The sequence below is a fragment of the Mobula birostris genome, chromosome 3 (assembly GCF_030028105.1).
Source record: "Mobula birostris isolate sMobBir1 chromosome 3, sMobBir1.hap1, whole genome shotgun sequence".
NCBI lineage: Eukaryota > Metazoa > Chordata > Chondrichthyes > Myliobatiformes > Myliobatidae > Mobula > Mobula birostris.
Window position 1 is genome coordinate 224,689,562 of NC_092372.1, and position 19,977 is coordinate 224,709,538.

The 19,977-nt window shown below is 48.1% G+C and overlaps 1 protein-coding gene across 2 annotated transcripts in view; it reads right to left on the bottom strand.

Moving 5' to 3' along the window:
* parp10 (poly(ADP-ribose) polymerase family member 10) overlaps positions 1-19,977 on the bottom strand; it is a 58,148-nt gene that overhangs the window by 28,735 nt on the left and 9,436 nt on the right. For both annotated transcript variants that reach the window (XM_072254245.1, XM_072254244.1), the window contains exons 2-5: positions 13,733-13,924; positions 12,367-12,612; positions 8,185-8,415; positions 5,315-6,180 (exon numbers count right to left, since the gene is read on the bottom strand). In XM_072254245.1, coding sequence (XP_072110346.1) covers positions 5,315-6,180; positions 8,185-8,415; positions 12,367-12,612; positions 13,733-13,907 — 1,518 coding nt within the window. In that variant the 5' untranslated portion in view covers positions 13,908-13,924. The remainder of the gene's footprint in view (positions 1-5,314; positions 6,181-8,184; positions 8,416-12,366; positions 12,613-13,732; positions 13,925-19,977) is intronic.

The following is a 19,977-nucleotide window of genomic DNA, read 5'->3' on the forward strand; positions in this document are numbered from 1 at the left end:
GATCACGGGACAGAAGGTCCGGGAAGAAAGACAAGGGGGGGGGGACCCAGAGGATGGGCAAGAGGTATATTCAGAGGGACAGAGGGAGAAAAAGGAGAGTGAGAGAAAGAATGTGTGCATAAAAATAAGTAACAGATGGGGTACGAGGGGGAGGTGGGGCCTTAGTGGAAGTTAGAGAAGCCGATGTTCATACCATCAGGTTGGAGGCTACCCAGACGGAATATAAGGTGTTGTTCCTCCAACCTGAGTGTGGCTTCATCTTTACAGTAGAGGAGGCCATGGATAGACATTTCAGAATGGGAATGGGATGTGGAATTAAAATGTGTGGCCACTGGGAGATCGTGCTTTCTCTGGCGGACAGAGCGTAGGTGTTCAGCAAAGCGGTCTCCCAGTCTGCATCGGGTCTCGCCAATATATAAAAGGCCACATCAGGAGCACCGGACGCAGTATATCACCCCAGTCGACTCACAGGTGAAGTGTTGCCTCACCTGGAAGGACTGTTTGGGGCCCTGAATGGTGGTAAGGGAGGAAGTGTAAGGGCATGTGTAGCACTTGTTCCGCTTACACGGATAAGTGCCAGGAGGGAGATCAGTGGGGAGGGATGGGGGGGACGAATGGACAAGGCAGTTGTGTAGGGAGCGATCCCTGCGGAATGCAGAGAGAGGGGGCGAGGGAAAGAAGTGCTTAGTGGTGGGATCCCGTTGGAGGTGGCGGAAGTTACGGAGAATAATATGTTGGACCTGGAGGCTGGTGGGGTGGTAGGTGAGGACCAGGGGAACCCTATTCCTAGTGGGGTGGCGGGAGGATGGAGTGAGAGCAGGTGTACGTGAAATGGGGGAGATGCGTTTAAGAGCAGAGTTGATAGTGGAGGAAGGGAAGCCCCTTTCTTTAAAAAAGGAAGACATCTCCCTCGTCCTAGAATGAAAAGCCTCATCCTGAGAGCAGATGTGGCGGAGACGGAGGAATTGCGAGAAGGGGATGGCGTTTTTGCAAGAGACAGGGTGAGAAGAGGAATAGTCCAGATAGCTGTGAGAGTCAGTAGGCTTATAGTAGACATCAGTGGATAAGCTGTCTCCAGAGACAGAGACAGAAAGATCTAGAAAGGGGAGGGAGGTGTCGGAAATGGACCAGGTAAACTTGAGGGCAGGGTGAAAGTTGGAGGCAAAGTTAATAAAGTCAACGAGTTCTGCATGCGTGCAGGAAGCAGCGCCAATGCAGTCGTCAATGTAGTCTCCCACACCATCACCGACTTTATCCGCTCAGGGGATCTCCCATCCACTGCTACCAACCTTATAGTTCCCACACCCGGCACTTCCCGTTTCTACCTCCTACCCAAGATCCACAAACCTGCCTGTCCTGGCCGACCTATTGTCTCAGCTTGCTCCTGCCCCACCGAACTCGTTTCTGCATACCTCGAAACGGTTTTATCACCCCTTGTTCAATCCCTTCCTACCTATGTTCGTGTGGGTCTTTATGTGCTGCCGTTGTGACTCCCGTCTCCCCTTCCCCATCCACTACTCCGCAGCCCCGTCTTCCTCACATCTCACCGTCAACTCCTGGGCCCTCAGAGGCTCCACCTTCCTCTCACCCCAACCCTCCCCCCTCCCCCCTCCGATCCCAGCTCTCATCCGTGCCGGGTCTTTACCATCCCCTCCAACCTTCAACTGTCAGAGGCAGAATGCTCTGTTCTCAGAATGGGCCTCACGTTTGTCCCCCTTCGCCCACACCTCAGCGAGTTCCGTGTTCGCCATGATGCGGAACTTTTCTTCCGACGTCTCTGTCTCTGAGCCTACTTCTTCGGCAAGGACTCTTCCACCCCCACCGATGACCCCTTCTCCCGTCTTCAACCCTCCTCTTCTTCATGGACACCCCGCTCTGGTCTTCTGCCTGCTCTGGATCTCTTTATCGCTAATTGCCGACGGGGCATCAACCGTCTCGACTTCACCGCACCTTGTCCCCATTCCAACCTCACTCCTTCGGAACGCTCTGCTCTCCACTCCCTCCGCACTAATCCTAACCTTATTATTAAACCCGCCGATAAGGGGGGGGCTGTTGTAGTCTGGCGTACTGACCTCTACCTTGCCGAGGCACAGCGACAACTCGCGGATACCTCCTCTTATTTACCCCTCGATCGTGACCCCACTAAGGAGCACCAGGCCATTGTCTCCCACACCATCACCGACTTTATCCGCTCAGGGGATCTCCCATCCACTGCTACCAACCTTATAGTTCCCACACCCCGCACTTCCCGTTTCTACCTCCTACCCAAGTTCCACAAACCTGCCTGTCCTGGCTGACCTATTGTCTCAGCTTGCTCCTGCCCCACCGAACTCGTTTCTGCATACCTCGACACAGTTTTATCACCCCTTGTTCAATCCCTTCCTACCTATGTTCGTGACACTTCTCACGCTCTTAAATTTTTCGATGATTTTAAGTTCCCTGGCCCCCACCGCTTTATTTTCACCATGGATGTCCAGTCCTTAGATACTTCCATCCCCCATCAGGAAGGTCTCAAAGCTCTATGCTTCTTTTTGGATTCCAGACCTAATCAGTTCCCCTCTACCACCACTCTGCTCCGTCTAGCGGAATTAGTCCTTACTCTTAACAATTTCTCCTTTGGCTCCTCCCACTTCCTCCAAACTAAAGGTGTAGCTATGGGCACTCGTATGGGTCCTAGCTATGCCTGCCTTTTTGTTGGGTTTGTGGAACTATCTATGTTCCGTGCCTATTCTGGTATCTGTCCCCCACTTTTCCTTCGCTACATCGACGACTGCACTGGTGCTGCTTCCTGCACACATGCAGAACTCGTTGACTTTATTAACTTTGCCTCCAACTTTCACCTTGCCCTCAAGTTTACCTGGTCCATTTCTGACACCTCCCTCCCCTTTCTAGATCTTTCTGTCTCTGTCTCTGGAGACAGCTTATCCACTGATGTCTACTATAAGCCTACTGACTCTCACAGCTATCTGGACTATTCCTCTTCTCACCCTGTCTCTTGCAAAAACGCCATCCCCTTCTCGCAATTCCTCCATCTCCGCCGCATCTGCTCTCAGGATGAGGCTTTTCATTCTAGGACAAGGGAGATGTCTTCCTTTTTTAAAGAAAGGGGCTTCCCTTCCTCCACTATCAACTCTGCTCTTAAACGCATCTCCCCCATTTCACGTACATCTGCTCTCACTCCATCCTCCCGCCACCCCACTAGGAATAGGGTTCCCCTGGTCCTCACCTACCACCCCACCAGCCTCCAGGTCCAACATATTATTCTCCGTAACTTCCGCCACCTCCAACGGGATCCCACCACTAAGCACATCTTTCCCTCCCCCTCTCTCTGCATTCCGCAGAGATCGCTCCCTATGCAACTCCCTTGTCCATTCGTCCCCCCCCCATCCCTCCCCACTGATCTCCCTCCTGGCGCTTATCCGTGTAAGCGGAACAAGTGCTACACATGCCCTTACACTTCCTCCCTTACCACCATTCAGGGCCCCAGACAGTCCTTCCAGGTGAGGCAACACTTCACCTGTGAGTCGACTGGGGTGATATACTGCGTCCGGTGCTCCTGATGTGGCCTTTTATATATTGGCGAGACCCGACGCAGACTGGGAGACCGCTTTGCTGAACATCTACGCTCTGTCCGCCAGAGAAAGCAGGATCTCCCAGTGGCCACACATTTTAATTCCACATCCCATTCCCATTCTGACATGTCCATCCACGGCCTCCTCTACTGTAAAGATGAAGCCACACTCAGGTTGGAGGAACAACACCTTATATTCCGTCTGGGTAGCCTCCAACCTGATGGTATGAACATCGACTTCTCTAACTTCCGCTAAGGCCCCACCTCCCCCTCGTACCCCATCTGTTACTTATTTTTATACACACATTCTTTCTCTCACTCTCCTTTTTCCTCCCTCTGTCCCTCTGAATATACCTCTTGCCCATCCTCTGGGTCCCCCGCCCCCCCGTCTTTCTTCCCGGACCTCCTGTCCCATGATCCTCTCGTATCTCCTTTTGCCTATCACCTGTCCAGCTCTTGGCTCTATCCCTCCCCCTCCTGTCTTCTCCTATCATTTTGGATCTCCCCCTCCCCCTCCAACTTTCAAATCCCTTACTCACTCTTCCTTCAGTTAGTCCTGACGAAGGGTCTCGGCCTGAAACGTCCACTGCACCTCTTCCTACAGATGCTGCCTAGCCTGCTGCATTCACCAGCAACTTTGATGTGTGTTGCCTGTATTGTGCTGTAGGTTTTCTACGTTTCTAGGTCAACTGCTAGCTGTCAGCATCTGCAGAACCTTCTGTGTAAATGGAGGCACAGTGAGCTTTGTAGATCTGGTGCAGGTTACAGGGTTAGGGACATCAGCACAGTCAGAAATCAGCTTCTCAGGCTGAAACAGCAATCTGAGATGTGCAGGTCAGAGAAGGATCAAGTCTCTTCCTTGTATGCAGAGTACTAGTGTTATTTGTGAGACACTATTGCTTAACATAAGTTATGGGGAGGATCTGCCACGGGGGAAGGTGCAACCAGTACTCGGGCAAGAGGGGTCACCCTGGGTTGCCATGGCGCTCAGTGCGAGAGGGGTCACCCCACATTGCCATGGCGCTCAGGGCGAGAGGGGTCACCCCGAGTTGTCATGACATTAAGGGTGGGAGGGGTTCCTTATGTTGCCATGGTGCTTGGGGCGGGAGGGGTTCCCTTGTGTGGTCATGGTCTCCCTGCTTTCCAGTGGTGTTAGGGCTGACAATTTTCAGGTGGAGAGCATTGCTCCATCTCTGACGACCACAGTATTCTGGAGATTTCCCAGAACCGGAAATGGTGGAAGATGAAAGGTCTCAGGATGCAGGGGAGGAGGAGAGGAAGGCGTGAGACCAGGTGGGAGCCGGGAGAGACAAGAACAAAAGGGCACAATGGTAGCACAGCCATTAGCTCAATGCTATTACAGTTCAAGGCATTCCAGAGTTCGAAGTTCAACTCCAGCACTGTTGGTAGGAAGTTTGTACGTTATTCCTGGGTGGGTGGGAGTTTCCTCCCGGGTGCTTCAGTTTCCTCCCACAGTGCAATGACGTAAGAGTTAGCTGGTTAATTCATCAGTGTAAATTGTTTCCTGCACAGGCAAGGGTTAAATAGATGGGTAGCTGGGTGCCACTGGTCATTGGGCCGGAAGGCACTGCATCTCTACATAATTAAGAAATGATGGTACACAAGCATAATGGGACAGGAAACAGACAAGGGGCGGATCTAAAGGAGGACCAAATTCATTAAGACAACTGTAACCTCAAAAAAGAAATACAAGGAAAGTTGATCAGCTGGATGAAAGCCTACCCGTAGTCCAGAGACGTCACCTTCCAGTGGGAAGATGGCGACCTGCCCGTCTCCGGTGAGCAGGTCGTGGTTGTAATCCTGCAGGTATCTCAGCTTGCCAGGCTCCATTGCTATCACCGATTCCTGAAGTACTGCCTCGTTCAGCAGGTTCTCCACCCGTTTCTCATTCTCCGCTCTGAAGCGGGCAACGGATACGAACCAGACTTGGTCACCAGCATCAGTCAGCCGGGTACTACAGTACTTCAGCGACGACAGCAGACTCTCCCACTCTGGAGAGGTCAGCACGTGGAGCTGCTGGTCCTTGACTGAGATGCTGAACTGGGACACTTGCTGCTCGATCAGACAAGCAGCCTCACGGGCAGCCGGGACTGACGGGCCAGCCACCGACAGCGTACGGTCGCAGACACAGAAACAAGACCAAGGTTCCTTTGTAGCCAGCAAGTCCTGGAAATAATCCTGAATGTTGTTCTGGGAAAGGAATTCCGACAGGTCCTGGTTGATGTGGACATCCACTTGTGCCACATTGTTGAGGAATTCCAGAATCCGGCTCTTCACCTCCTGGACCTGCTGAGAGTCCGTTCCGCTTACACGGATGAGATTATTGTTGTCTGCCTCTACGGACAGGTCCTGGTAGTCCTTCTTAAGATCTTGCAGCAACCTACCCGAATGCAGGGCTTTCATTTTCAGAGCGTCGGGGACATTTATCGTGCCCGAATGTCCAGTGGCCGACGCTGCCGGTCCGACATTCTCCCCGCTTTTGTCACTCTGCTGGACAGCGTTGAGGGAGTGGAGGAAGCTGTAATAAGGGCGTACGATCAGTTTCTGTTGTTGAAGCACGTGCTCCTTCTGCAGAACTCTGTCCACAACTGCAAGACAGGCAGAGGACTCAGTGAATCGTAAATACAAAGTAATCTGCAGATGCTGGGGTCAAAGCAACACTCACAACACGCTGGAGGAACTCAGCAAGTCGGGCAGCATCCATGGAAATTTGCCCTCAAATTCACTTGGTCTATCTCAGACACTTCTCTCCCCTTTCTCGATCCTTCGGTCTCCATCTCTGGAGACAGACTGTCCACTGACATCTTCTACAAGCCCACTGACTCTCATAACTATCTCGACTATACCTCTTCCCACCCCGCCACATGCAAAAATGCCATTCCCTATTCCCAGTTCCTCTGTCTCCGCCGCATCTGCTCCGAGGATGAGGCTTTCCGTTCCAGGACATCTCAAATGTCCTCTTCCTTTAAGGATCGTGGTTTCCCTTCTGCTGTCATCAATGATGCCCTCACCTGCATCTCCTCCATTTCCTGCACTTCGGCTCTCACCCCATCCTCCCGCCACCACAACGGGGACAGAGTTCCCCTTGTCCTCACCTACCACCCCACTAGCCTCCAGATCCAACACATTATCCTCCGCAACTTCCACCACCTTCAACAGGACCCCACCACTAAGCACATCTTTCCCTCTCCACCCCTCTCCGCTTTCTGCAGGGATCGGTCCCTCCGCGACTCCCTGGTCCACACGTCCCTCCCCACAGATCTCCCACCTGGCACTTATCCCTGTAAGTGCAAGTGCTACACCTGTCCCTACACCTCCTCTCTTGCCACCATTCAGGGCCCCAAACAGTACTTCCAAGTGAGGCAACACTTCACTTGTGAGTCTGTTGGGGTCATCTATTGCACCCGGTGCTCCCGGTGCGACCTCCTCTACATTGGTGAAACCCAACGCAGATTGGGGGACCGCTTCATCGAGCACCTCCGCTCAGTCCGCCAAAACAGACAGGATCTCCCAGTAGCCACCCATTTCAACTCTGCTTCCCACTCCCATTCAGATATGTCCATACATGGTCTCCTCTACTGCCAATGATGAGGTTAAACTCAGGTTGGAGGAGCAACACCTCATATACCGTCTAGGTAGCCTCCAGCCCCTTGGTATGAACATAGAATTCTCCAACTTCCGGTAATTCCCTCCCCTTCCCCTATCCCTATGTCACTCTGCCCCCTCCCCCAGCTGCCTACCACCTCCCTCGTGGTTCCGCCTCCTTCTACTACTCACTGTGTTTTCCCCTATTCTTTCTTCACCTTTCCTGCCTCCCTGCTTCCCTGCCTCCGTTCCCACACCCCTTTATCTTCCCCCTTACTGGTTTCTCACCTGGAACCTACCAGCCTCCCCCCACCTTCTTTATAGGGCCTCTGCCCCTTCCCCCTACAGTCCTGACGAAGGGTACCAGCCCGAAACGTCGACTCATCGTTTCCACAGATGCTGCCCGACCTGCTGAGTTCCTCCAGCGTGTTGTCAGTGGACTCAGTGAATACTTACAAGCACACAACAGCATTCAGTGCAAGGTGAAGGACCCAGCCCAGAAGTGAAAGTCATTTAAAATTCCTTACACATTACTTTAGAGAGGATACAGAGGAGATTTACCAGGATGCTGCCTGGGAACAGACAGCATGTCTTATGAAGATAGGTTGAGCGAGCCAGGGCTTTTCTCTTTGGAGTGAAAGATTAAGAGGCAACTTGATAGAGGTGTACAAAATGATAAGAGGCATAGAGAGAGTGGACAGCCAGAGACCTTTTTCCCCAGGGTGGGAATGGTTAGTACAGGGGGACATAATGTTAAGGTGTTGGGAGGGACATCAGAAGCAGGAAAAGTGGTATATGGAATGTACTGCCAGGGGTGGTCTTAGAGGCAGATACATCAGGGACATTAAAGGGACTTTCAGATAGACACATGGATGAAAGAATAATGGAGGGCAATGTGAGAGGGAAGGGTTAAATTGATCTTGGAGTAGGTTGAAGGTTCAGCACCAAAATTATGGGCCGAAGGGCTGGACTGCACTGTTCTATGTTCCAAGTTCTATAATTCCCACCTTCCCAATCCTGGAATTCAACGATGGCTTTTCCTCCTGCAATCATGGTGACGTTGAGTACAGTCCCCCCGCTGCTCCGCCGGCTCTCAAAGTACAGGCGCACGAGCTCCTCATCATCGGCGGGGCCGAGATTTTCCACCAGGATGCGGTCTGTATGGGGAAGCTGATCCATTTGTACCAGGGCACCTTGCAGATGTTTGGTGCTAGTTTTTCTCTTCGCTTCTTCAAACGCTGAAACATTTAAAAGTTGGTTGAAAGTTTTCCAATGGCATGTAGTGCAGTCGTTTGAAAATACACTCAATGGCTACTTTACTAGGTACTCCTGCTCATCAATGCAAATGTCTAATCAGCCAATCATGTGGCAGCAACACAAAGCATAAAAACATGCAGACATGGTTACGAGTTTCAGTTGTTGGTCAGACCCAACATCAGAATGGGAAAAAGATGTGATCTAAGTGACTTTGACCTTGGAATGATTGTTGGTACCAGACAGGCCGGCTGAAACTGCCGATCTCCTGGGATTTTCACACACAACAGTCTCTAGGGTTTATAGAGAATGGTGCAAAAAGACAAAAATCTTCCAATGAGCGGCAGTTTTGTGGGCGGAAAGGCCCTGTTAATGAGAGAGGTCAGAGGAGAATGGGTACAGTGGTTCAAGCTGACGGGAAGGTGACAGTAACTTAAATAACCACACGTAACTACAATGGTGTGCAGAAGAACAACTCTGAATGTACAACATAATCGAACCTTGAACTGGATGGGCTGCAGCAGCAGACCAGGAACATAAACTCAGTGGCTACTTTGTTAAGATACAGGAGGTACACGATGAAGTACCCACTGTGTTTATGTGAAGTATGGGTGTGGTACCATAAACATAGCAGTACCTGTGACACAGGCATACATGCTCCAAATCTAGCATAAGGGGTTGACACATGTTCCAAAGCTCCCACTGTCATATTGATTCCTACAGCATAGGAATAGGCCATACAGTCCAACATGACTATGGTGACCATCAAATACCCACTTATACTAATCACATTTACTACCATCTAGTCCAGGGGTCCCCAACCTTTTTTGCATTGCGGACCGGTTTATTATTGACAATATTCTTGCGGACCAGCAGACCCCGGGGGGGATGGGATTGCCAACGGACAAGAGTAGCAGTCAAATACGTTGAGTTCACCCCGCGAGACTACAATGACCATGAAGCCTGGTGCGGGCACCAATGCGCATGCGTGTACGTGCCGATTTTTTTCTACAAATCGTTTTTAGCGATTCTGTTCGGGGGGGAGGGGGGGGGTGTTAATCATGACCGGAATATAGGTGATAAGTGGCTAATACACTCAATTTTGTTTCTAAAAGGGTTTATCTAACGAATTTAATATTAAACACACAGCGCATACTTTCCTCGCATGAATATAGTGATAAGTCAATTACCAGGGGAGCTTGAAGTAAGTGTTGAACGAACTTCCAGCAGAAGTGGTTGAGGCAGTTTCGATATTATCATTTAAAGAAAAATTGGACAGCTATATGGACAGGAAAGGAATGGAGGGTTATGGGCTGAGTGCAGGTCGGTGGGACTAGGTGAGGGTAAGAGTTCGGCACGGACTAGAAGGGCTGAGATCGCCTGTTTCCGTGCTGTAATTGTTATATGGTTATATAAATCACTTATAAGTCAATAGCATCATAACATTTTAAGTAACGTTTGGATATTAAACACACAGCACATACTTTCCCCGTATGAACATATATAATCATTGCAACACACCAATATCGCTGAATCAGTGGGAGCCCTGGGCTTGTTTTCCTGCAACAAGACGGTCCTATCGAGGGGTGATGGGAGACAGCGATACTCGAAGGGGGTTCCAGATGTTCAGTCTATTCCGCAATTTAGTTTTCGTTGCACTCATTGCAGAAAACCCCGCTTCGCAGCGATATGATGTTGAAAATGGAAGCAACATTTTCAGTGCTTTCGTGGCTATCTCAGGATATTCATCCAGAATGCTGGCAGAGATGTTATGTCAAACACACTTTTCAGCCCGTCATCATTTGCAAGCTCGAGGAGTTGATCTCCTTCCCACGCTGACATGGATGACACGCGGATAATGACCTCGTGTGCGTTCAAGCTCAGCAGTGGGCGTGACAGGGAATGAGGAAAGGTGCAGCTGACTCATATCACCAAATCATACCGTTTCCTCGTGGCCCGGTAGCGCATGCTTTGCGGCCCTGTGGTTGGGGACCACTGATCTAGTCCATAACCCGATGAAGGGTCTCGGCCCAAAACGTAGACTGTTTATTTCCCTTCGTAGATGCTGCCTGACTTGCCGAGTCCCTCTAGCGTTCCATGTGTCCATAAGCTTCTCTGCCCATTCTCATTTAGTTACTTCTTGTATGAAGCTCTCTGTCTCCACCTCCTCCTCAAGCTGTGTGTTCCAGATTCCAATCACCCTCTGGGTGAAAAAATCCTTCCTCAGACCCCCTCTAAACCCCCTTCTTCCATTAACCTATAAAGATTAGCCAGCTCCATCATGGGCACGAGCCTTCCCCCCACCACCAACCATCAAGGACATCTCTAAGGTGGCATCTCAAGAAGGCAGCATCCATCATCAAGAACCGGCACCTCCCACGACACACCTTCTTCTCGTTGCCAGCGTCAATGAAGAGGTACAGAAGTCTGAGAACACCCCCCCCCCCGACATTCACCGCTGACCCCTCATCATGCAGTCACACGGTGCGGAACCAAGCCCTCTGACCACATCAATGGTGACATGTTTACCAGATGTGACTGAGGAGCTTGCTGGGTAAGTTCAGGAGCACTTAGTAACCGGGACTCAAATCACACATGACCAAGACTGGGTGAAGAGGGAATGTCCCAGAGTGACGGACATGTGTCACAGCTAAATCATTTCAACATCACTGTAATCACTGTTATCATCATCAGCTTACTTCAGATTAGGTGTGAACATCACCAATAACTTGCTCTGGTCTAGCAACACAGACGCTATGGCCAAGAAAGTGCCCGAGCCTCTACCTCCTCAGGCGGAGGAAGAAATTTGGCATTTCCTCATTGAATCTCACCAATCATTTTATTTATTTATTTATTTATTTATTTATTTATTTTTACAAGCACAACATGGAAAACAAGACATCCAGATGCATTTGACGTTTCAGGCCGAGACACTTCAGCAGGGCCGCAGAAAAAAGATGAGGAGCAGATTTAAATCTGCTCATCTTTTTCTCTCCAGGTCTCGGCCTGAAATGTCGACTACTCTTTTCCATAGTTGCTGCCTGGCCTGCTGAGTTCCTCTAGCATCTTGTGTGTGTTGCTTGGATTTCCAGCATCTGCAGATTACCTCGTCTGTCCAGATGCATCATGGCAACTGCTCTGCCCAAGACCACAAGAAAACTCAGCAAGTTGTGGACGGAGCTCAGTGTGTCACAGGAACCAGCCATGCCTCAGTGATACCCGACTACATTTTGCGCTGCTTCAGTAAAGCAGCCAACATAATCAAAGATCCCTCCAACCCAGACAATTTCTCTTCTCTTCCCTCTTCCATCAGGCAGAAGATATAAAGGCCTGAAAAGCACACACAAGGCTCAAGGACACCTTCAGTCCTGCTGTTATAAGGCTTTTGAATGGACCTATTGTATGATAAGATGCATCTTGACCTCACATCTACCTCATTATGACCTTGCACCTTATTGTCTGCCTGAACTGCACTTTCTCAGTAAGTGTTACACTTCATTCTGCATTATTGTTTTACCTTGTTCTACCTTAACGCACTGTGTAATGATCTTTTCTGTATGAACAATGTCTAAGACAAGCTTTTCATTGTAACTTCGTACATGTGACAATAATAAAGCAACTCCAATACCAATTCCATGTCCTTCCTCAATGCACCGATGTACTGGAATGATTCTGATGTGATGAAAGCTGTTTGGCTCCGTAGGGATAACAAAGTATTCAGGAGATGGGAGGCATATGGGGAGCTATGATCCAGGTGCGGGTTGATGGGCCTTGACAGGAAAACAGTTCCGCAAGTACATGATGACTCCAATTTTCCAGGGGTTTTTTGTTAAGAACAGAATTCAAATTCAATGTCTGGTCTTATGGGAATTGAACCTGGGGTTTAAAGGCAGGCGTTCAGTGTTACCGGAGTCCACTCTTATTGATACACTTACCCTCTGTACACAATGCTTCCTGGAAGTGAACAAGCACTTGTGTCCTGTCTGGGCTGAAGTGCATTGTGAACTGATCACTGTCTATCCCTGTGATATAGTCCACGAAGAGCGACAGGATGTCATCTGAAACCTCCGTGCCCAGGTTGCGTATCAGGAGGGCTCTCGGATCGGGTGGTGGAGCTTTCTTCACAATGAACCTGAAGTCTTGGAATGTGTGCTCTGGCTTTGACAAAACTTGCTGAGCATCTGTAACCAGTAAGAAGAGGGGACACCTCAGGATGGAATGGAGAATCAGAATTGTACAGCACATAAACAAGTCCTTTCAGCCCAGCTCATCCATGCTGACTGCAATATCCACCTTCACTGAACCCATTTGCCTACATTAACCTCGTAATCCCCTACAACTACCCATGAACCATCCAGCACAACCCTAATCACTACAGCTTAGCAGCACTATGACCGCTTTGCATTCAAATGGACTTGGATTTAAGATCCCCTTTATTTATCAGAGCTACACGGAAACATAGTGAAATGCCTCACTTGTCAAATGCGCCGAGGGCAGCCCGCAACTGTCACCACGCTTCCAGCACCAACGTAGCATGCCCACAACTTACTAACTCTAATGATACATCTTTTTGCAAAGCCGGGAGAAGCCCGAGCACCTGGAGATAACATACTACCTCATTACAGACAGCAGCAGAAATTGAGCTCTGTTCTTCTGATTGCTGGCATTGTGAAGTTTTACAGTAACTATTATACTACAGCACTGCCCTCATGTTCTTTCTTGTAAAAATTGTATGTATTATATGCTTTGGTTGCAAATGCTGCTTACCTGATGCTATATGCCTGTGAAGATGTGATGTGCATCTGTGTACTTATGTATACGATAATAATCTCAATGTTTGTATGTTCATCCCATGCTCCAGTTTCCTGCCACATTCTAAAGATGTACATTAATAGGTGTCAGCATGCCCTCAACTTACTATGTTGGCACCAAAGCAAGCCCCTCCAATCTCCTTAAAATTTTGCCCCCTCATATTAGCCATTTCTGCCTGGGGAAACATAGAACAGAGAACCAGCACTCTTTCCTCCCAGGGTGGAAATGACTAATACCAGGGAGCATAATTTTAAGGCGATTCTGCCTGCGAAGTTCCTCCAGCTCAAGATTTCCAGCATATGCAGAGTCCCTTGTGTTTGTGGGTCAGTCCCTGAAGTCTGTTCCCACATCCAACAAGAACCGATATTTGACCACAGCTTGACTTTTTACTCTGATCTCACTTCTCCCATGCGTACACCATTTTTGCCTACTATCCAACAACCCCGTTCCACATCTCCGCCTCCTGAACTCCTCTCCTCGGCATTTCACCTGCCGGGTCCTCGAAGGTGATCACAGCACGGTCTCCTTCCCGATTGATGTGTGAAATGGCTCCTCCCCCTGAGCGTCGCTTGGACTCGAAGTACAAGGTGAGAACGTCATCGGGTGTGTTTTCGATGCCACACACCTCCAACACCCAATCATCACTCAAACGTTGCTCCCCCATCTTGGCTTCCTGTGACACTAAGGGTGGTGACAAGTTAGTCAAAAGGCTCTCTTTGCTGCCATTTGAAATCCCAATACTGCCTGTTGAAGATGGACAGCATAATGCAGCTAAAGAACACAATAATATTGAAAGGCCCATATAGATTGGAAAACAATATCTAGGCAGAATAGTGTGTAAAACCTACCAAAAGAGTGCAGTGCAGGTAAAAGATAAAATGCAAAATCATAACGAATATTGAAAGGCTGAGATAGACTTGGATAGTAGAGGAGTCTAGGACCGGAAAGCACAGCCTCAGAATAGAAGGACATCCCTTTAGAACGGAGATAAGGAGGTACCATGGTAGTGGGGTGGTTAGTTTAATGCTATTACAGCGACATTGACCCAGGTTCAATTCTAAGACGCAGAATAAAAAACATTAACTCACAGAGTCCTTGAAACAGTCTCTGAATGTTTGGTTTAGTTGAGTTTAATTTAGCGCTGTGCATATCCTTCGTTGACTACAGGCCAATCAAAATCACGCAAAATAGCAATTTTTTTTTTAAAAAAAAAGGAGAAACCAGAAACGCAGATACCATGAACTACAGAATCCTCTAAAAATGAGTCCAATCTTCAAACCGCGCTAATCAATCCTTGCCCACGACTCCAGACTCCTGCATCTTCCTCTGGCAGCAGAGAGGGAGAGGGAGACCAGTCAAACACAGGCAGTAGGAGATTCAAAGATTCAGACTGGACTGAACACTGGCTCTCATCCTCATTGATTTAAAAATAGCCCACATTGTGAGATTAGTTTTAGAGAATGGCAGCTCAGTTACACCAAGCACATTCCAGTCCAACCTCAATGCAGGCTATTTCACACAACAAAAAAAACAATTGGGGCATAAAAAGCAAGAAACTCCCTCAACAAAAAAACCTTTGGTGAACCAGGAACTGGTAAGTGATTGATCTTTTTGGGAAATGGGGAAATCCCTTTCATCGTAAACCGGAAGGCACACCAGCACATGGGTGAATTTAGTCCAATCAAGCTATTTTATTATCAAAGTACTCATAAACCTTGATTAAATATTTCCTAGTAAACACCCACCCCCCTATCACTCGTCACTGAACTGTATACACTTTAAAAACTTTCTACAATGCTGTTTACATTGTAAATAGATGCTATTTATGTAATTATGGGGACAAATTACCCCATATCCATATGTTAACCTCTAAATTTAATTTATACTATTCTTTATTATTGTTGAATGTTGTGCCCAGACCAACACAACAAATTCCTAAGACACGTAAGAGTATGTGGTGAATAAAGTTGACCCTTGATACCATATACAGTGGATCCTGTTAATTGGGCCATCAATTAATCAGTGGCAGCTGCTTACTTGGGACAACTCAAAGAACAAAAATGAATTGAGAAAATAGCTGGGATTCCCTTTGTTTACTTGGGTCACTTTGCCACTTAATTGGACCAGGAGACGGTTGCCCAACAGCTTCTAACTAGCAACACACATCAAAGTTGCTGGTGAACGCAGCAGGCCAGGCAGCATCTCTAGGAAGAGGTACAGTCGACGTTTCAGGCCGAGACCCTTCGTCAGGACTAAATGAAGGAAGAGTTAGTAAGAGATTTAAAAGTTGGAGGGGGAGGGAGAGATCCAAAATGATAGGAGACGACAGGAGGGGGAGGGATGGAGCCAAGAGCTGAACAGGTGATTGGCAAAAGGGGATACGAGAGGATCATGGGACAGGAGGTCCGGGGAGAAAGACAAGGGGGGGGGGAACCAGAGGATGGGCAAGGGGTATAGTCAGAGGGAGAAAAAGGAGAGTGAGAGAAAGAATGTGTGTATAAAAATAAATAACGGATGGGGTACGAGGGGGAGGTGGGGAATTAGCGCAAGTTAGAGAAGTTGATGTTCATGCCATCAGGTTGGAGGCTACCCAGACGGAATATAAGGTGTTGTTCCTCCAACCTGAGTGTGGCTTCATCTTTACAGTAGAGGAGGCCGTGGATAGACATGTCAGAATGGGAATGGGTTGTGGAATTAAAATGTGTGGCCACTGGGAGATCCTGCTTTCTCTGGCGGACAGAGCGTAGGTGTTCAGCAAAGCGATCTCCCAGTCTGCGTCGGGTCTCGCCAATGTATAGAAGGCCACATCGGGAGCACCGGGCGCAGTATATCACCCCAGCCAACTCACAGGTGAAGTGTCACCTCACCTGGAAGGACTGTTTGGGGCCCTGAATGGTGGTGAGGGAGGAAGCGTAAGGGCATGTGTAGCTTCTAACTAGTATCAGTCACATGCACTTGTGTGGCCATTAGACACTATATCATGCTTTGAGCAAACAGTTTTCAAATCGCATCAGTTAAGCATGTTTGTGTTCAAAAAGCAGCGATTCTTATCACTGACAGTTGGCGAGAAACTAGCAGTAAGATGATTTAGAATGGTTTTGCTCACTGCAGTTTGAAGCACACAGGCTTGCAGATGCCAGAAATGACCAGAAGTGAAAATGAAATAATTTCACTTCTTCAATAAGTTAAAAACTACAAAGAATTTGAAGGTACTGGCAATCATATTGAATATTACAATGAAAACAAAGATTTGAGCATGCAGTCATCGATAGCATCGTATGAAGGTGTCTGCGTTGATCTTGTTCAGTTGCAGTCAAAAGAACGTGGCACAGATAAATTCCTCTATCGATATGTATTAGGAACTAATGCACAGTTTTATAGTACTGTAGTAGTATTGATAGTGTTCTAATTTGTTCTGTATCTCATTTTAGGTACATAATTTGTAACTTTTGTCTTTTTTTTTATACCTTTTTAAACTACTTCCATGAAACTGGCTAATTGGGGCAGCTGTTTAGTTCAGCAAAATGTACTGGTCCCAAGGTGTCCCAATTAACCGGAATACATGGTACTATCATGAGATTTAATTTCTTGCAGGCATTTATGAAAAACAAAGCGATACAATAGAATGCGTGAAAAACTACACATAACAAAGACTGACAAACAATGTGCAAAAGACAAATTGTGCAAATAATAAAAAGTATTACTAAGAATATCTGCTTATTAAAACGACCCAAGGCTCCTGTACGTTTTTCCCCCAATGGTAACATGGCCTGGATGGTTGGGGGGGGTGGGGGGGTTCCTTATGTTGGACGCTGCTTTCTTGTGGTAGTGCTCACTGTAAATCTGTTCAGTGGTGGTGAGGGCTTTGGCTGAAATGGACTGGGTACAGGAATGCATATTGCTGGGAAATCCCATTTGTTTACCACATACCTTCATAGCAGCAGGTCCAGCAAGACTGAAAGTGGAACTCTCCAGCTCACTAGCTGAACTTTGGAGCTATTTCAGAGCTGTGCTGACATTGGACTTCTTGCTCAGCCAACAGCAAAGTGGGAAATTCCCAACACCTGCACTTACGAACTTGCCCTCATAAACAGGTTACTACCATCAGGAAGGAGATTCAGGAGTTTCAGGTCCCACACCACCACTTTACTTTATTGTCGCCAAACAATTGATACTAGAGCGTACAATCATCACAGCGATATTTGATTCTGCGCTTCACGCTCCCTGGATTACAAATCAATAGTAAATATTAAAAATTTAAATTATAAATCATAAATAGAAAATAGAAAAGGGAAAGTAAGATAGTGCAAAAAAAATGAGCAGCAGGTCCGGATATTTGGAGGGTACAGCCCAGATCCGGGTCAGGATCCAATCAGCAGTCTTATCACAGTTGGAAAGAAGCTGTTCCCAAATCTGGCCGTACGAGTCTTCAAGCTTCAATATTTTCAACGGTTCTTGTTTCAGTCGAAGCAAGCAGCTGAGAAGGGAGTGAAGAACTCGGGGAGTGAAGAACTCGGGTAGAAAAAGTCGTTTTTTTTTAAAACACTGCTCGGGGAGAAGGGTCTGCACTGCCCAGGCGCGTGACGTAGCGCGCCAAGGTTTAAAAACAGACCGCCATATACAATGGCCATCGTCGGAGTGGACTGAGTCAGACTGGGACGGCTTTGGCTCAACAGGCTTCAGCGAAAACAGGCAGAGGCCAGGGTAGGTTCCGGTAAGTTTTTTTGTTCAGATTGCTTAGAGTAGAGAGAATGCCAGGCAGGATGTTGGAATGCTCCTCTTGCAGGATGTCAGAAGTCAAGGAGCCCTCCGGTGTCCCTGACAATGACACCTGCAAGAAGTGCATCCAGCCGCAGCTCCTAACAAACCGCGTTAGGGAACTGGAGCAGGAGCTGGATGACCTCCAGATCATTCGGGAGAATGAGGAGATTATAGATAGTAGCTACAGGGAGGTAGTTACGCCAAAGGAGCAGAGGACAGGAAATTGGGTCACTGTCAGGCAAGGGAAGAGGAAAGGGCAGGCAGAGCAGGGTTCCCCTGTGGCCATTCCCCTCAACAAGTATACCGCATTGGATACTGTTAGGGGGGATGACTTACCTGGGACTAGCTGCAGTAGCCGGATCTCTGGCACTGAGTCTGGCTCTGCAGTGCAGAAGGGAGGGTGGAAAAAGAGGAGAGCGGTAGTGATAGGGGACTCGATAGTTAGAGGTGCAGATAGGAGGTTCTGTGGTCGTGACAGAGAATCCAGGATGGTTTGTTGCCTCCCGGGTGCCAGGGTCAAGGATGTCTCTGATCGCTTGCATGACATTCTGAAGTGGGAGGGTGATCAGCCAGATGTCGTGGTGCACATCGGTACCAATGACATAGCAAGGAAGAGTGAGGAGGTCCTGGAGAGTGAGTATAGAGAGCTTGGTAGGAAGTTGAAAAGCAGGACCTCCAGGGTGGTAATCTCAGGATTGCTACCTGTGCTACGTGCCAGTGAGGGTAGGAATAGGATGCTCTGGAGGATGAACAAGTGGCTGAGGAACTGGTGTAGGGGGCAGGGTTTCAGATTTCAGGATCATTGGGACCTCTTCTGGGGCAGGTGGGACCTGTACAAGAGAGACGGGTTACACTTGAACTACAGGGGGACCAATATCCTTTCAGGGAGGTTTGTTTGTGCAGAGGCTTTAAACTAGATTTGCAGGGGGATGGGAACCAGAGTGCCAGAGCTAACAGTGTGGCTGGGGTGAAAATGAATGATGTTAAAAGTTCAAGCAAATCCGCTAATAGAAAGGTTGTGAGTGGTGGCAAAAATCTTCTGAGGTGTATATATTTCAATGCTAGGAGTATTGCGGGGAAGGCGGATGAGTTGAGAGCGTGGATTGACACGTGGAATCATGACGTTATAGCAATTAGTGAAACTTGGCTACAGGAGGGGCAGGACTGGCAGCTTAATATTCCAGGGTTCTGATGTTTCAGATGTGATCAAGGCAGAAGAATGAAAGGTGGGGGAGTAGCATTGCTTGTTAGGGAAAATATTACAGCAGTGCTCAAGCAGGACAGATTAGAGGGCTTGTCTACTGAGTCCTTATGGGTGGAGCTGAGAAATAGGAAAGGTATGGCCACATTAGTGGGATTGTATTACAGACCATCCAATAGTCAACGAGAATTGGAAGAGCAAATCTGCAGAGAGATAGCAGGCAACTGCAGGAAACATAAAGTTGTGGTGGTAGGGGATTTTAATTTTCCACATATTGATTGGGACTCCCGTACTGTTAGGGGTCTAGATGGTTAAGAGTTTGTAAAATGTGTTCAGGAAAGTTTCCTAAATCAATATATAGAGGGACCAACTAGAAGGGATGCAATATTTGATCTCCTGTTAGGAAACGAGTTAGGACAAGTGATGGAAGTCTGTGTAGGGGAGCACTTTGGTTCCAGTGATCATAACACCATTAGTTTCAACTTGATCATGGACAAGGATAGATCTGGTCCTAGGGTTGAGGTTCTGAACTGGAAGGCGGCCAAATTTGAAGAAATGAGAAAGGATCTAAAAAGCATGGATTGGGACAGGTTGTTCTCTGGCAAAGGTGTGATCGGTAGGTGGGAAGCCTTCAAAGGAGAAATTTTGAGAGTGCAGAGTTTGTATGTTCCTGTCAGGATTAAAGGCAAAGTGAATAGGAATACAGAACCTTGGTTCTCAAGGGATATTGCAACTCTGATAAAGAAGAAGAGGGAGTTGTATGACATGTATA